The 18,554-nt window shown below is 42.7% G+C and overlaps 1 protein-coding gene across 1 annotated transcript; it reads right to left on the reverse strand.

The window, feature by feature from the left end:
- Nucleotides 1-4,395: 4,395 nt before the first annotated feature.
- LOC145067156 (uncharacterized) lies at nucleotides 4,396-14,542 on the reverse strand. Its single transcript, XM_079014353.1, has 4 exons — nucleotides 14,257-14,542; nucleotides 5,696-5,783; nucleotides 5,478-5,587; nucleotides 4,396-5,387 (listed from the first exon to the last, which is right to left on the reverse strand). The coding sequence occupies exons 1-4, from the start codon at nucleotides 14,540-14,542 to the stop codon at nucleotides 4,396-4,398; spliced, it is 1,476 nt and encodes a 491-aa protein (XP_078870479.1).
- Nucleotides 14,543-18,554: the final 4,012 nt, after the last annotated feature.

Here is an 18,554-nt window from a genome sequence, read left to right on the forward strand (position 1 = left end):
TGAGTGCAAAATTAAAATAAAAAATAAAAATGAATGTGATATGTACACAATTGCAACCTACACGCAACGAGATCTATGAAAGATGGATGCCCCTCCCCAAGCTTAAAATATAGCATCGTCCTCGATGCTTGGAGAGAGGCATAGCCGGCCTATTGAGGGCCCGGTGGCGGAGGAGGAGGTGGAACTGTGGGGGACAATAGGGCTGATAATCTACAGGACAATATGGGTGCCATTGGGGTTGGGATGGTGGTGGATGTGGCTGCGGTGGAAGAACAAGGGCGCGGTGGAGATCACTCATCAAGTAATGCATGTTGCAATTATGCTGCTCTTGAGTGGCCCATTTCCGATCAAAATCGGCCCACCTCAGCTCTTGTTGGGCCCAACGCTCCGCCTGTAGATTTCGGTAGTCTTGGAATTTGGATGTGTGCTTAGCAACACCCGTATAAAAATCTCGCCTACCTTCAACTGAAGACTCGTGTAATGGTGGTCTAATCATGCAAACTCGCCCATGTAAATGTTGTATTCGGGAAAGGGAATGGGGCGTGATGAGCTGGAGGCACCTGTAGGTGGGGAAAGGGGATTAGGAGTGGTGGTTGGGGGTATACGGGTTGCAGTAACACCCAAATTGGACTGGAGGCGCCAATTTGTAGATGGGATGTCATTGGCCAAAGCGAGTTTCTTCTTATTTCGGCTGTCAATATGTAGATACTCTTTACCATCTACGGTCCAATGAACATCCCCGTTGGGATTATGGTGAAAGAGGTGCATAGTCTCCATAACATCTATATATATACGAGTACGACCCGAAATTGTGTCATTGGGGTTGTTGGGTAGGTGGAGACCAAGATGTTTAGCTATAATTGAAACCATTCCTCCATAGTGAAGTTGGCCACCATTGCTCATGGAGTTTCTGAGCATTTTTTGGATTACCCAACACCCTAAATGAGGATCTTCCTCGGGCTTGTGGATCATGCACCATAGGACTTCCAATTACTTCTTGTTTGCCTTGCTAATATCTTCTTGAGGGAGCAAGAGAGAAGCAATGATCCGGTGTGTAACCTTAAGGACCGGATGTATGATACTAGAAGCCTTTGGCGTACCAGATTGAAATTCGCCTTCACAAGAGATGCTTGCCCAAAATCCTCCGCATCTTTGCTCAAATATGACATTTTTTCTACCCTTTGCTGTATACACATCCCTATTTGCTTTTGGAGCCCCAATAATGTCACATAGGGTGTCAGCATGAATCCGATGTGATTGGTTGAGTAGACGAAAGGTGAGGATGTGTGTTTGGTAATTAAAGGTGATGGAGGACAAGAGTTCCAACATGGGTGTCTGGTAACTCATTGCATGGTGATTCAAGAGACCTTCCCAACCTATGTTCTTCAAAAATTTATGGACTCCCTTATAGATGTGAAGGTCCTTAAGGGCTTGGATATCCAAAAAATTTTGAGCCCTTTTACCCTTCGAATAAGGCTAGAGTACAAAATTTCTTGTGTATTGGACTAAAAAATAAGACCAAATTCATAGGGGTTTTCCATGGGACCTTGGTCTTGTTCATACTGAGTTTCTTGACCACCCATATATGAGGTCCCAACTCTAGCCCTTTTGCCACGGGATGCTATTGTCCAATGAATTTAACAATTTTTTGCACACAATGTAGGACAAATGAAAAAGTGTGAACACTAAATCATGCACAAAAACTAACAATTCCACCAAAATTTACCTCAAAAACGTGGTCCTAATAGTATGCAAAAAGAAAAGAGTTCGGAAAAAATTATAACAAATTTGTGCTTGTAATGGTGTTAGGGTGATGTACAATGCTTCCCTAAGCTTATCCTACAAGAAATTACAAGAATTAGCTCGAAATTGGGAAACCCAAAAATTCTAGGGTTTACTAAAAACCCCCAAAATATGCCATTAGAGGGTGAAATTGAGATGCAAGACAAAGAAATGAAGAAAAGAGAATAATTTCATAACTTGGACATTGATTTATGGAGCAAAATTAAGGAAGATGGAATTTTTTGGAGGGTTTTTTCAAATGGGGCAGTAGAGAGAAGAATAATCGCAGGTTTTTGTTAGGAGAAAGTGAAGAAAAATCGGATTTTGCTGTTTAAAAACCACAGCCCTGTATTTGCATTTACACAGGTCGTGTAAATGAAAGAGTAAAGTATACATAGTTGTGTAAGTGAAAGATCTGAAATGCACTGGACTGAACGATTACATGGGTCGTGTAAATGATAGACAAAATATTACACAGCCATGTAAATCTCTGAGTAGGCAAAAAAATCGATTTTTCATTTTTTCAAATTGCAACCCGCTAATCCGCTATTGCCCGGAAAAATGATTTTTAACCTCTTTGAACATGAAAAACAACTTGAAAGCTTTAAAACGAAGAAAATATGATGAGAAATTGAAAAAATGAAAGAGACGACAAAAATACCCCCAGGTTGCCTCCCGGTTAGCCGCCCATTTTTTATGTTGTTGGCTCGACTTGGCCCTTGAATATGTTTCATTCTTGATATGTGGGGCTCTCAACCACTTCCATCTCTTTGTTCTTCACTTGGAATCCTTCATAATACAGTTTCAATCTATGGCCATTTACTTTGAAAATCTTCCCGGTTTGTTGGCTTGTGATTTCCACTACACCATGGTCAAAGACATTTGTGACCACAATGGGACCAACCCATCTTGATCTTAGTTTCCGATATAAATTGAATCTTGAGTGGTAAAGCAACACTTTTTTACCTTTTTTTTGAAGGTTTTTTGGGAGATCATCTTGTCATGATATGCTTTGGTCTACTCTTTGTATATCATTGCACTTTCATAAGCATCATTTATGATATCTTCTAATTCTTAAATGTCCAACTTCCTTTTGTTTCCCACTTCATCTTCATTCAAATTGAATTTCTTCACAGCCTAAAAGGCTTTGTGTTTAAGTTCAACCGGAAGGTGACATGGTTTCCCAAACACTAGTCGGTATGGGGACATACCAATGGGGGTTTTGAAAGCAGTGTGGTATGCCCATAAGGCATCATCCAACCTTATACTCCAATCCTTACGGTTTGGATTGACCATTTTCTCCAAAATTCCCTTGATTTGCCTATTGGAAACCTCTGCTTGCCCATTGGTTTGGGGATGATATGCTTTTGAGACTTTATGAGTCACCCCACACTTTTTCAAGATGGCTTCAAGCACCCGGTTGCAAAAATGAGTCCCACGATCACTTATCAAAGCTTTTGGAGTGCCAATCTGGGAGAAAATATGTGCTTTAAGGAAATCCACAACAACTTTGGAATCATTAGTACGGGTGGCCTTGTCCTCCACCCATTTGGACACATTGTCCACCGCAAACAGAATATATGAACAACCGAAAGAGGGAAAAAAAATGGTCCTATAAATTCAATACCACACACATCAAATATCTCACAAACCAAGATGGGGGTGAGGGGAATTTAATTCCTAGAACTTAAGGACCCATATTTTTGGCACTTATCACAACGTGCACATAGCACATAAGAATCATGAAAAATGGTGGGCGAATAAAATCCGCTTTCTAAAACATTTCTAGCTGTACTTTGCGGTCCAAAACGACCTCAACAAGCATAGGCATGAAAAAAGTTAAGGATGGATTGTACCTCTTTTTGCTCAACACATCTTCGGATCACTTGGTCTACGCAATACTTCAAATATATGGCTCATCCCATACATACGTCTTTGCCTCCTTCTTGATTTTGTCCTTTTGCCAATGCGTGGATTCTGGGGGAAACTGATTTGTGACCAAATAATTGACAATGTCATCATACCACGGAGTTTCCTTGATAACGAACAAATGCGCATCTGGGAATGTGTCACGGATTGGTCTGGTGTCTTTGGGTGGCACAATACGACTGAGATGATCCGCGACCAAATTCTCTTTCCCACTTTTATCTTTGATTTCTATATCGAACTCTTGCAGAAGCAACATCCATCGTATTAACCTCGGCTTCAAATCTTTCTTGAGTAGTAAATGCTTTATAGCTACATGGTCGGAATAGATGATCACTTTGGTCCCGAGGAGGTACGGTCGGAATTTCTCCAATGCAAAGACAATCGCTAACAACTCATTCTCTGTTGTGGTGTAGTTGGTTTGAGCACTATCCAAAGTCTTGCATGCATAGTAAATGACATGGTGAGCTCGATCCACTATTTGTCCCAACACTGCCCCAACCGCGGTGTTGCTCGCATCGCACATGATCTTGAACGAGAGATCCCAGTTAGGTGCTTGGATGATTGGAGTGGAAGTGAGTCAAACCTTCAAACGATCAAAATTGTCTTTGCATGGTTGAGTAAACTCAAATTCAACATCTTTTTGGAGTAACTGACACATAGGCACCGTCGTCTTTAAGAAATATTTTACGAACCGCTGATAGAAACCTGCATGGCCAAAAAACGAATGAACTTCCCGAACATTTTTTGGGTTAGGGAGACTTTTGATAATGTCAATCTTGGCTTTGTCAACTTCCAAGCCTTTTGGGACACTATATGACCTAAAATCAATCCCTTGTCCACCATGAAATGACATTTTTCATAGTTAAACACAAGATCTCTATGAATGCACCTTTGCATAATTTTTGTTAAATTGCTCAAACATTCATCAAAGGAGTTTCCATAAACCGTGAAATGATCCATGAAAACTTCGATGATGTTTTCAATATATTCAGAAAAATTGCTCACCATGCATCTCTGAAATGTCGCAGGTGCTTTACATAGAGCAAAAGGCATACACCTATAAGCAAATGTGCCAAAGGGACAAGTGAATGTGGTTTTCTCTTGATCTTGTGGGGCTACCGGAATTTGATGAAAGCTCGAGAAGCCATCTAAAAAACAGTAATGGGATTTACCCGCCAGTCTCTCTAATATTTGGTCAATAAATGGTAGGGGGAAATGGTCCTTTCTTGTGGAAGCATTCAACTTCCTATAGTCAATACAAACTCGCCACCCGTTTTGCACACGGGTTGACACTAATTCTCCTTCAGAATTTTTGACAGCTGTGACCCCAGCCTTTTTCGGGACTACCTGAACGGGACTCACCAATTTGCTGTCGGAGATAGGGTAGATCATACCTACAGCCAAAAGCTTCATGATTTCTTTCTTTACTACCTCCATCACTGGGGGATTCAATCTTTTTTGTGTCTCTCGGGTTGGTTTGAAGTCTTCCTTCATGAGAATCTTAGGCATGCATAAGGAGGGACATAACCCCTTTATGTCAGCAATCGTCCACCCAATAGCCTTTTTATAATCTTTCAACAATTTTACCAACTTATTTTCTTCTTCTTTGGAAAACTTATTGGAGATAATAACAGGCAATGTCTCCTCCTCTCCAAGATATGCATACTTCAAATGCTCTAGAAGAGTATTCAATTCTAGCTTTGGTGCCTACACAATAGAAGGAAGAAGTTTTGTCTTAGAAATGGGCAATTTCAACTTGGTATTACCACCATACCTCATTTTCTTCCTCTCTTCCATGAACTCCCTGATTTCTAGTAATTCCTCATCAAGCTTGAAATTTGCTGCAATTTGTTTGACTAAATTGTTATTAAAATTCCTGCTCAAATCTAACTCCAATGAATGATGGTTAGTCAACTAAAAACACTTTTCAGTCAAAGGCTAGATCACATCAACAAAATTTATACAATGAACACTACTTGGATACCTCATTGCTTCATAGATATTGAAGTTAACGACTTCCCCATCAAATTCCATAAACAATGTACCATTGTAGACATCAATTTTTGTTCTTGCTGTTTTTAAAAATGGTCTACCTAAAAGTATGGAACTTTATGGTTTGGTCATCATCTCCTATATGAAGCACATAAAAATCAGCGGGAAACACAAGTTCATTGACTTGCACTAATACGTCCTCCAATACACGTTTTGGGTGTACCAAAAACCGATCAGCAAGTTGAATTATGACTCAAGTTTCAGTTAGAGGTCAAATTCCCGTTGTTTTATAGCTTGAATAAGGTAAAATGTTAATTGATGTGTAACATCCCAAAATCCAAGGCCAAAATTTTTTCTTTAAATCATTACCCAAGCCATATTCATAAAAACATATCATAAGTCATAACATAAATTCAGACTATTAATTTCAAAACATATTTCATTATCAAAGTATAACATCCCAGGCCGACTAGTTAATGGTGTGTGCCATGCGATCACCCCGAGCTCTTCTCTCCGCTACCGAAAGTACCTGAAACCAAAACTAAAAACCGTAAGCACGAAGCTTAGTGAGTTCCCCATATACCACATACCATACAAACCATCTGATCCATACATGCCATACATAGCCAAGAGCCATACATAACCAACAAATCCATAATCAAGTAAGGTGTTATGTGCCAAACATAGTCTTGCCAAGGTGCTATGTGCCAAACGTAGTCTTACGGTTATGCCACGGGCCACACGTGGTCTTCCTGGTCAAGCCTAGGGGCCACTCCCTGGGTCATACAGCCAAGTGCCAAGGGCCACCCCCTGGTCTTTCATGCAAGTATCACAAAGACAACTATACATACTACTCTACTAGGCTACTCCGCATATAGTGTGCCAGGAGCCACCGCCTGTTCTTTCATACACAATAGCATACAGTACGCCAGAAGCCACCTCCTGGTCTTCCTTACATAATGCCTAGGGCTAACCCCCGGGTCTTCCTATCATAACATACTACATGGGCCGACATTGTGGTCGTAGACCCATACAAACAGTGAGGAGACTCACCTGATACTGCTGAACTTGCTGGCTATCCTTCTGGTCGCTGCCTGACAACTCTCTCTGAACTGCTGCTCCACTAGCTCCATGAGCTACCAATATCAATGTCACACTTAGTCTAACTGCCCTACGGAAGTCAACTAAGTCCACTCTGGTCAAGGTCAAAGTCCTGGTCAAAGTCAACCTTCCAGGTCAACCCCACTCGTCGAGTCTGCCTACTGACTCGCCGAGTTCATACGCTCAGAATCTATACATTCGCGACCCGACTCGCCAAGTCAGCCCCTGACTCGCCGAGTCTACCGATTTCCGAGTCCTGTCCTGTCCAACTCACTGAGTCCCTACTCAACTCACTGATCCGAGTCTTACTCGAAGGGTTTGGGTTTTTGTGACTTGACTCGCCGAGTCCAAGGCAATCTTTAGTAGACTCGTCGAGTTCCTGCCCAACTTCATCCAACTCGCCGAGTCGACCCATGTGACTCGCCGAGTAGCTTCATCTCTTAATCCATATAGTGGCTTTTCGAGCCATGCAAGGGCTCCAAACTATAGATCCATTCTTCTCAAGCCTATTCCTCACGTAAAGTTTGATATGGGCTTAAAACACTCAAAACTAGGGCTTATGGCAACCATGCTTCACCAACACACCAAACACTGCTACTTTATGGTTCTCTAGGCCAAAACACACCTAGATCTGAAGTAGCAACTTCAGATCTGGACTTCTAACTCCAATTGGCTCATAATCATGCCCTAAAAGCCCCAAACCTCATATTAAGGTAGATCTAGACGCAAAGGAGGGAAGATAACAGATTATTACCTCCAAGATGAGCACCAACTAAATTAGATCTCGGATCTACACCTCTCCTTTGAAGCAACCCTCTTGATCTTCAAGTCCCTTTTCCAAAGATTCCCTCTTCCAAAGCTATTTTCTCTCAATTGATGGAAGCTCACACGAAATCTAGGGTTTACAGGCTCTCTAGGGTGATATGGAGGTTGAGGAAAAGACATAACACCCTTTATATAGGGTACAACACCCAGGATTAGGGTTTTCTCCTTTCAGCACCAACTCGTCGAGTCCTAGCTTTCGACTCGGCGAGTTGGTCACTTAATCTATGACCCAACCCTGCTCTGACTCGGCGAGTAAGCGAGCCTACTCGTCGAGTCCCTTCTTCTAATTGCACTTTCATTCCTTAAATCATACTTCTGAAATCTGAGATGTTACAATCTCCCCCACTTAAACTAAACTTTGTACTCGAAGTTCTCCACGGTTAACCGACCTGCAATCTCTTTCCAACATCCGGCTTGATGGATCTAACACCTGCTGACTACTTCCGTTGGCTTTCCGCCTGGTTATCCTGACGACCCTCAGTCCTTTCGAACAATATCCTCGGGTTCACTCTAACCCTGGTCATCCTGGAAACATAACTTACTCAACTGACGACCTTCTGGTACTCCCCGAGTACTTATGCTGAACGTCCTGGGGGGTTCACCCCTTTCTTTCCTTGTGCGATTTTTGGCCTTTCCAAGGCAACGTTCCATAACCAACTACTTCCTATGTCACTGTGAAGGTCCTATCCTTCACCAAATCCATTACCCCCGCTACCTCCAGTATGGGCCTTTACCGCCAGTGTCCACTAGACACTTCTCACAATTACAACTTAGTGTTGAGCACCCCTCGATCAACTAGCTGAATTCCACCATAGACTGCTTACCAACAATGCCACTGACTAAAAATCTCTGTTGTCCCTTATCCGCCTTCCGGATGAACCGAGACCACCCTGGTCCCTACTGATCTACCATCATCCAGGGTACCGGTTTCCCTCATGCTACCTAGGAGATATGGGCCCCTCGCCCACTCCCCGCGAACCAAGCCGCTAATGAAAGCCACGGCTTACCCACAGTCTTACGCCACTTCTGGTCTCCAATGACCTACCGTCTTCCGGACCCGAACATAATGTGGCCCACTAACATCTGGGTGGCTGCCCCGTCCTGGACTTAACCATCTGAGAAACCCCGCCACTGAATCATACACCTGATACATCCACTCTAACGAATAGGGGCCGACGAATGCTACGGGCCACCCCGTAGTCTTTCAACACTTCTACGCTGCCAGCCAACCAAAGCTATGGGCCACCCCGCAGTCTTGCTAAACCAGCACTACGGGCCATACCGCAGTCTTGCCAGACTAATGCTACGGGCCACACCGCAGTCTTGCTATACCAGTGCTATGGGCTACACCGCAGTCTTACTAAACAGTGCTACGGGCCATACCGCAGTCTTTCTATACCAGTGCTATGGGCCACACCGCAGTCTTACTAAACTAGTGCTACTGGCCACACCGCAGTCTTGCTATACTAGTGCTACGGGCTACACCGCAGTGTTACTAAACTAGTGCTACTGGCCACACCGTAGTCTTACTAAACTAGTGCTACGGGCCACACCGCAGTCTTGCTATACCAGTGCTACGGGCCACACCGCAGCTTACTAAACTAGTGCTACAGGCCACACCGCAGTCTTACTAGACTAATGCTACGGGCCACACCGTAGTCTTACTATACCCCTCTTACTATCTGACCACTGGTGAATGCAACGGCCATCCGGTAGTCTGACAACACCTTTCCACACGACTGGCTGCTATCGGATGCTACGACTAACCCACAGTCGAGCATGTGATTCCCGCAATTGGCAAGTTTTTAGAACTTCCATTTCACCCTTTCCTCAATTCCCACAGCCACCTGGGCCGTCTTCTTTCCTGATAGGAGAGCGAAACTTATCCCGGTTCCAAAACCGCTGCTGCTCCCATGACCTAATTGCTTCTCCCCCACTTAGCCTTAGCTAAGTCTTTACTGCACCCGAAAACTCGAGGATTTCCATTCCTTCCTCCCTTGCACAATAGGCATGATAACTACCATTGCCTTGATGTCGCTAGCGATCCATCACTAGCCCATTCCAAATACCGTACGATTACCGAATACTAGATGAACACTTCCTGCATCCCGTTACTGATAATCCCCAGGGCTCCAACTAATGCCCTTAAGGTTCGAATAACTAATGCTTGGAGCAACCCCATCAGTGATAGACCATTTCTCTTGGTGCTTCCAAAAACTATCCCAAATACCAAGACTAAAGCCACCAAACCCTGATAATGGTGGAGGGCTACTCTCTGGACCCTGCCCACCGACCTCCACGTAACGCAACTGAACCGCTTTTGGTCACAATTGAGATAATACTGGACACTTCGAACCAAAAGTGAGGGATGACCCTACACTAACTACTAATAGTTCCTGGTATGCAATTGGCATAAGACAATTCTGAAAGTACAATCTGAATACAAGCAGAGAGACAACTCGTACATACTATCACCATAGTCTAGGGTAAGAACAACCCTAATACACATAGAATCGAAAATAGCCATAGATACATACCTGCAACATTCCCTGTTGTAACCCAGATCTCCCTCATCCGTCACTGCAAGGCCCTACCCTCTCACCCATTCGTAATCCTTGAAGTTATCAGAGCAGGCGCACCCCCTGCTCCTCCCCTCAGCGTCGGGCAGTCGGCCTTCTTGTGACCCACCTGATTGCAATGAAAACATAATGGGCTTGCCCCCTGTGGGCAGTCCCTGTTGACGTGACCATCACTGCCACACTTGTAACAGCCTGAACCTCTGGAATGACAAACTCCCTCGTGCCGTTTCCCGCACGTTCTGCACCGACTTCGGCCCTGCCGGTCTGCTAACCGCTGATTTGAAGTCTTGGGTCTCTTCCCAGGACCCTCCAAAGTATACATCTGATCCGACTTCCTCTTTGCATGGTGCTCTAAATCGATCTCCCGTTCCCGCGCCCTGGCAATCATAGAGTCCAAGGTCGGGCATGCCGAGAAGCTGACATGTTCCCGAATATCCGCTCTCAACATGTCATGATAGCGGGTCCTTTGCATCTCATCATCCCCTGCATACTGAGGCACCAATAAGGCCCTCTCCCGAAACTTGGCGGTAATGTCCGCCACCGACTCTGTCGTCTGTCTCTTATCTTGGAACTCTCTAGCTAGCTGCTGAAGCTCCACTGCCGGTGCAAACTCCGCCCTAAACCTGGTCACAAAGTCGGGACAAGTCATAGCCTCAATGGCTGAGGCTCCCAAGGAATTACCAACCAACTCCCACCAGAGTCTGGCTCTGTCTCTCAAACATCCCGCCCCAAAGCGGACCTTCGACTCCTCTAGGCAGAAGCTTGTCAACTGCGCAGACTCAATGTATGCGATCCCTCTCCTAGCAGTAATGGGGTCCTTCACCCCGTGAAAATCCGGTGCACCACTCCCTCTGAAGTCCTTGAAGGACAGTGTGCGCGTACTCGCCTGGCCAGACGCCACATCACTCCTGAAAGCTCGGAGGCGATCCTCCATTAGCTCCATGATCCCCTCCTTGATCGACCCGAAAATGACCGGGGTCGCCTCAAGGATGCCTCTCGTAATCTCAGACGCGATGAACTCGCGTAACCCATCATCAACTTGCTCGGATCCCGCACCCGAGCCCGATCCTGACCTAGATCCTGAGCCTCATGCTCCATGTCGTGTGGTCACCATGCTGAAAATACACGCGTAAATGTTAGGATCATACATACTCCTGAGAGGTCTAACACACTCTCCAAGGTTCCCGGTCTCATCTTGGCCTTTCTCGAATCGAGTATTGATCCTCTGCTTTCAGTAGTACGGGCCCATACTACCTTCCACATCTATCCGTACTTTCCTCAAGAACTGCTTCGACTCCACCAGGTCCCTTTCTCTACTACTACACCTCTCAGCACTATCTCATCCTATGCTTATCCTAGGAAAACCTCAGACTCAACCCAAACTAGTCCTCAGCTGCTGAAGGTCTCCTTGTGATGCCAATTAGCCATCACCTGAATACCATCACATGTGACTAGGCTCAGATAATCCTTCGAGTAAAAGACTTGCCCCCATAACGGTTAGACTCAGACGAGAGCTGCGCAATAGGGCCAAATCCAACACTCCGAGATTATTCAACCCTGACCACATGTGACGTGACGTATTCACCTAATGGCTAATTCCCATCACTCAGAATCCCACAATGCACAAAGCAAGCAACATTCAGACAAGGGAAAATCTAACCATAACATACTTAAGCAATCATAATCTCATATCAGGAATCTGCAACAGCATGCAACACAAACTCATAAACTCAGGCATAACCTAAACAGACTATCCTACTTCTATCTAACCAGCACTATCATGCAGCTCAAGGCACATATAACAGGCACATAAGGCATCCTCCCTAGATCCTTAGTCCTAATCTAGCATGCTGTTCTATTAATTGATAATCACAACATAAACTTGTATGGGTATTTAGGGTACTTACTTGAGCTCGGCTGATTGCATGCACCACACCCTTTTCTCTTTCCAAAGTTCATTTTCGCTTTTTCTAAAACCCCCTTTTTTCCCTCAAAAATCCTTTTATAAATATGGTCTTTCTTTTTGAAAATTTTATACCACTTCCTCAGTTTGAGTTCAGACACACCCGAGAGTGTACCCGAATCCCTCAAACTAAGGCTCTGATACCAACTTGTAACATCCCAAAATCCAAGGCCAAAATTTTTTCTTTAAATCATTACCCAAGACATATTCATAAAATCATATCAAAAGTCATAACATAAATTCAGACTATTAATTTCAAAACATATTTCATTATCAGAGTAAAACATCCCAGGCCGACTAATTAATGGTGTGTGCCATGCGATTACACCGAGCTCTTCTCTCCGCTACCGAAAGTATCTGAAACCAAAACTGAAAACCATAACCACGAAGCTTAGTGAGTTCCCCAGATACCACATACCATACAAACCATCTGATCCATACATGCCATACATAGCCAAGAGCCATAGATAACCAACAAATCCATAATCAAGTAAGGTGATATGTGCCAAACATAGTCTTATGGTTATGCCACGGGCCGCACGTGTTCTTCCTGGTCAAGCCTGGGGGCCACTCCCTGGGTCTTACAGCCAAGTGCCAAGGGCCACCCCTAGTCTTTCATGCAAGTATCACAAAGACAACTATACATAGTACTCTACTAGGCTACTCCACATATAGTGTGCCAGGAGCCACCTCCTAGTCTTTCATACACAATAGCATACAGTATGCCAGAAGCCAACTCCTGGTCTTCCTTACATAATGCCTAGGGCTAACCCCCAGGTCTTCCTATCATAACATACCACATGGGCCGACATTGTGGCCGTAGACCCATACAAACAGTGAGGAGACTCAACTGATACTGCTGAACTTGCTGGCAATCCTTCTGGTCGCTGCCTAACAACTCTCTCTGAACTGCTGCTCCACTAGCTCCACAAGCTACCAATATCAATGTCACACTTAGTCTAACTGCCCTCCGAAAGTCAACTAAGTCCACTCTGGTCAAGGTCAAAGTCCTGGTTAAAGTCAACCTTCCAGGTCAACCCCACTCGCCGAGTCTGCCTACTGATTCGCCGAGTTCATACGCTTAGAATCTATACATTCGCGACCTGACTCGCCGAGTCAGCCCCTGACTCGCCGAGTCTACCGATTTCCGAGTCGTGTCCTGTCCAACTCACTGAGTCCCCACTCAACTCACTGATCCGAGTCTTACTCGAAGGGTTTGGGTTTTCGTGACTTGACTCGCCGAGTCCAAGAACAGACTCGCCGAGTCCAAGGCAATCTTTAGCAGACTCGCCGAGTTCCTGCCCAACTTCATCCAACTCGCCGAGTCGACCCATGTGACTCGCCGAGTAGCTTTAGCTCTTAATCCATACAGTGGCTTTTCGAGCCATGCAAGGGCTCCAAACTATAGATCCATTCTTCCCAAGCCTATTCCTCACGTAAAGTTGCAAACTTTACGTGAAACCAAAGAGATATGGGCTTAAAACACTCAAAACTAGGGTTTATGGCAACCATGCTTCACCAACACACCAAACACTGCTACTTTATGGTTCTCTAGGCCAAAACACACCTAGATCTGAAGTAGCAACTTCATATCTGGACTTCTAACTCCAATTGGCTCATAATCATGCCCTAAAAGCCCCAAACCTCATATTAAGGTAGATCTAGATGCAAAGGAGGGAAGATAACAGATTATTACCTCCAAGATGAGCACCAACTGAAGTAGATCTCGGATCTACACCTCTCCTTTGAAGCAACCCTCTTGATCTTCAAGTCCCTTTTCCAAAGATTCCCTCTTCCAAAGCCATTTTCTCTTAATTGATGGAAGCTCACACGAAATCTAGGGTTTACAGGCTCTCTAGGGTGATATGGAGGCTGATGAAAGGACATGACACCCTTTATATAGGGTACAACCCCCGGGATTAGGGTTTTCTCCTTTCAGCACCAACTCGTCGAGTCCCAGCTTCCGACTCGGCGAGTTGGTCACTTAATATGTGACCCAACCCCGCTCCGCTCCGACTCGACGAGTAAGCGAGCCTACTCGTCGAGTCCCTTCTTCAAATTGCACTTTCATTCCTTAAATCATACTTCTGAAATCTGAGATGTTACATGATGCTCCAAGATCAAGCATGGCACGTGGCACAAAAAGGTTACCCATTTTACAAGGAACCGTGAATACACCCGGATCCTTACATTTCTTTGGTAGCCGTTTTTGTAAAATGACTGAATCGTTTTCCCTAACTTTTGTCGTTTGATTTCCTTTAAGCTTTTTCTTAGATGTGCAAAGTTCCTTAAGGAACTTAGCATATCTAGGAATTTGTGTAATAGCATCTAAAAGGGGAATGTTGATTTCCACCTTTCGGAACATGGCCATGATCTCATCATCTTCTCGTTCTCTTTTTGTACTTGTTAATCTTGAAGGAAATGGTGCCGGAGTTACTTTCACTTTGGTATCTATTGGCTACTTTGACTTTGAAGTATTTTTCCTTTCCTCTTCTTTGACAACTTCTTCTACCTCAATCTCCTTTTTCTTCCTCTTCTTCACCCAGAATCCTTGGGCCTTCATATCTTTTTCCTCCTCTCAAAGTAATGGCACATGCATTATGTTTCAGGTTCTTCTCGGTTTGGGATGGTAGCTTGCCTTGCGATTCCATTCTACTCACTGATTAAGCAAGTTGTAACACTTGTTGCTCCAAACTTTTTATGCTAGCCTTGGTTTCTTGTTGGAAACTTTGAGTGCTAGTAGCAAGGCTTTTTACAATATCCTCCAATGACATACTTGATGAACCCACTTGTGGAGGTGGTTGTTGTGGTGGCCTAGGTTGGAAATTTTGAGGTTGAAAGGGCAGCTTTTGTTGATGTTGAGGAAATGGTGGTCTTTGTTGCTAACCTCCATGTTGATTTCCTCCCCAGCCTTGATTATTATTCCATCTCTGATCACCTCGTGGCTGCTCATATCCTCTCTGATTTGACTCAGAATACCCTCTTAAGGCCTTTGCTTCTTCACAATCCTCATCTTGAAGTTGAGGGCACATGTCTGTTGGATGCCCCACTTAATTGCAAATACCGCAAAGGCGGGGTGTGGGTTGCACACCTTTATCTTTAGCTAGCATCATTACTACTTTTGTAAGCTCAGAAAATTGGGTTTCAATTTGAGGAGTTTGGACTTCCTTTACACCTTGGGGTGCATCTGTGTACCATTCTTCATCATGAATTGAACTCTTAGAATCTTCAGCCATGTTCTTGATTAAGTTACATATTTCGGTTGGAGTCTTATGGGGTAAAGATCTGCCACCGGAAGCATTAAGAAGCCTTCTCTCCATTGGAGTCATGCCTTCAATGAAGTATTGGAGGAGCTGATACTCGGTAATTCCATGTTTAGGACATCGGGCACAAAGTTTCTTGAATCTTTCCCAATAGGTGTAAAAAGTCTCTCTCTTATGCTGCTTGATTACAATAATTTCCCTCCGTAGGGCTGAAGCTTTCATCTCAGGAAATTATTTGTCCAAAAAGAGGCGTGCAAGATCTATCCAAGTGTTGGATAAGGTATCTATGTCCATAACTATATTTCGTATGTACTTGACCCGAGAGTAGCATGGTCCATTTGGGTTGCATGGCACCAGAACACTCTGAAGGATGGACATTTGAGAAGAGGTTATTTATGATTTATTAATATATTATAAGTTCTAATATATTAATATGAAATCATATTATTTAATTAGTATTGATCAATAATTAATTTTGAATTAATTTAGTGATCAAAAGAGACTAATTAAATATATGAGGATTGATTGTGTAAATCATTGATTCTTATAAGTGGACCAATGATCCATAATTATTTAGGTTGGGCTAAACCAATGTGACAACCCATGGATAATCCATGGAGGATTAAACCTATGGAGCCTAAGGAATATCCAAGGTCATGCACATTAGGGTTTACATGGTGTAACCCTAGTTTTTCCATAATATATAAGAAGACCCTAAGATCCTAAAATTGGCACCTAAGTATTCTTTGGAAGAGCTATAGCCGAATTAGGTGCAAGACATTCTCTTTCAAGTCATCCATTGTTGGTGGTGTTGTGTGAAGCATTCGAGGCATCACATTTGGGGTGCTAGGGTCTTAAAGGTCTAAGGAAACAAGCTACAAGAAAAGGTATGTCATCTAACTAATTTTGTTATACAAGTATCCATGTTTTCTATGTTGGTTAGAATAATGCTTTGGAAAATCAAATTGCATGTATAATTAGAGAAAACATAGATCTAAAGCATTTAGGGTTGTATGTGCACCTTAAGGTTGTTAGGATGCTCAAAACCCATCAGTGGTATTAAAGCCTAGGATTGTTTTCTATTATACTTGATGTTTTATTGGTTTTCAAAGTTGGAAAAATCAAATTTCTGCATTCTGTCAGGTGAACTCGCCAAGTCCACTAGGTGACTCGACGAGTCCACTTAGAAATGGACCAACTCGACGATTCCAGTTCATGTACTCGCCGAGTTGGTGGTCCAGTGTGCAAATTTTTGAGTTTTAGCCAGAAATTGGATTAGGATCTTTACCCCAAACTGTTTTTTGAACCATGAAATTTGTTTTTTCATGAGGTAATGATCATGCTTGTCCAATTAAAAGATAATTGTCATAATTTCAAGATTTGTATTAGTTTATATGATCGAGCTAATTTCTTGAAGATTGATGATATGAATTATCTTATTCTTATGAGTTTAATTAGAGCATGTATGTTTTTTTTATTATTGTATTAATTAAAATTAATGATCTAAATGGTTTTAATGGACTCCATAACTTGTCCTCAAGTTATGGAAAACCAAAAGTCTTTTCCTTAAAAGTCATTAAACTCATAAGTAAAGAAAATGAAAAGTTTTGAATAGTGTCAAAACTTGTCCTCAAGTTTTGGAATTTGTAAAATCACACTTATGAATACTTTAATTCCAAACCCTAGAATTTTAAAAGTTTAAAATTCAACCCTTATACTATTATAACATTATAAGTTTAATAATTATATATATGTATAAGACAAGTCAGTTTTACCGTTACTGGCCTCATTCACAAAGTCGGTCTATAAGGGGGGTATAAGGTTGTTGCCTATAAAATGGTGGTTTAATGGGTGCCAAGTGTCACCCACCGCTTCCTTGACTGGTGGAGGGTCATTTACTGAATGGGTAGGATAGGACACTAATTCTCACTAAAAGTATAATGATAATTATAAAGTAACTAAATGTTTTATTAAATTCCCAATCTTAGTTACCTTGGGAAAATGTGAAATTGATGCTAATCCATGAAATTGCACTTTGCACCTTGTCGAGTCGTTAATGGAGCGTGCGTGGTTAACTGACACATTAAGTTGGACTAGTAAGGGTGGCAAAGGGTAGCTTGATGTTTTTCATAGATCGGTGGAGCGTGTGTGGTTAACCGATACATCGATTAGGTGATAAATGACATCAAGTGTACCAAGTTAATTTGCGTGGTTATTCACACCTTGTTTGTGATCCTCGGTATCACAGTCACAAAATTGAAGAGCATAATCGAGATTTAAACATGCCATTGAAAAGTTCAATGAATCTCAAAAGAATCTAGGAGTTTCAATCCAATTAAAACTTAATAAACAATTTCGTTTTTCATGGTGGAAATTGGTAAACCATCATTTACATGCCTTCAAATATTTTGCAAGTTGGATTACAATATCCCTATTCCAAATTGTAAAATATTGTGTTGGGTCCGAGCCTTAATATTTCATTTGGGTGTTATGTTAAGAACTCTTATCGAATCTAAACTTTGTCTTTCTTTCTTTTCAAATGTCTTCCAACACTGCTTCTGGCACAAACCCTACTAGCTCCTTCTCTCTCATGAACTTGTGTGGGAGAGTCATCTTTAATGGTTCCAACTTCAATGATAGGATTAGGAACATCAGGATGGTCACTCGCTATGTGTGACATCCCCAATTTTCACGGACAGAAAAGACCGATTTGTTTATGCTTTTTTTTTTTATAAAATCAGAGTAATCCTTTGATTAAAAGAGTTGCGGAATTTGTTCGCAAAACAAAATATGATAAGAATTTATCAAAGCATTTCTTTAAAGAAATGTATTTTCATTAAATAACAAAATCTTGGGATGTCATGTTCCGATACAGACCAAAAGCATAAACAATATAAAATAGACCTTACAACAGTTATTTATAACTACTGATCTATAATACAAAATCTCTCGTCAAGTCCACCAACTTATACTCTTGTGTCATTACATGTAATGCAAAGAAAACTGAGTGGGTCAGGCTTAGGAGCCTGGTGAGCATATAGGATTTTCAACCCACAGTAAGATATTATATTATATTTAATCATCAGACAATCAACCCAAATTACCCATCCCCATTATCTC

This window comes from Lactuca serriola, chromosome 8 (genome assembly GCF_051521515.1).
Source record: "Lactuca serriola cultivar US96UC23 chromosome 8, Lser_US96UC23_V15, whole genome shotgun sequence".
Taxonomy (NCBI): Eukaryota; Viridiplantae; Streptophyta; class Magnoliopsida; order Asterales; family Asteraceae; genus Lactuca; species Lactuca serriola.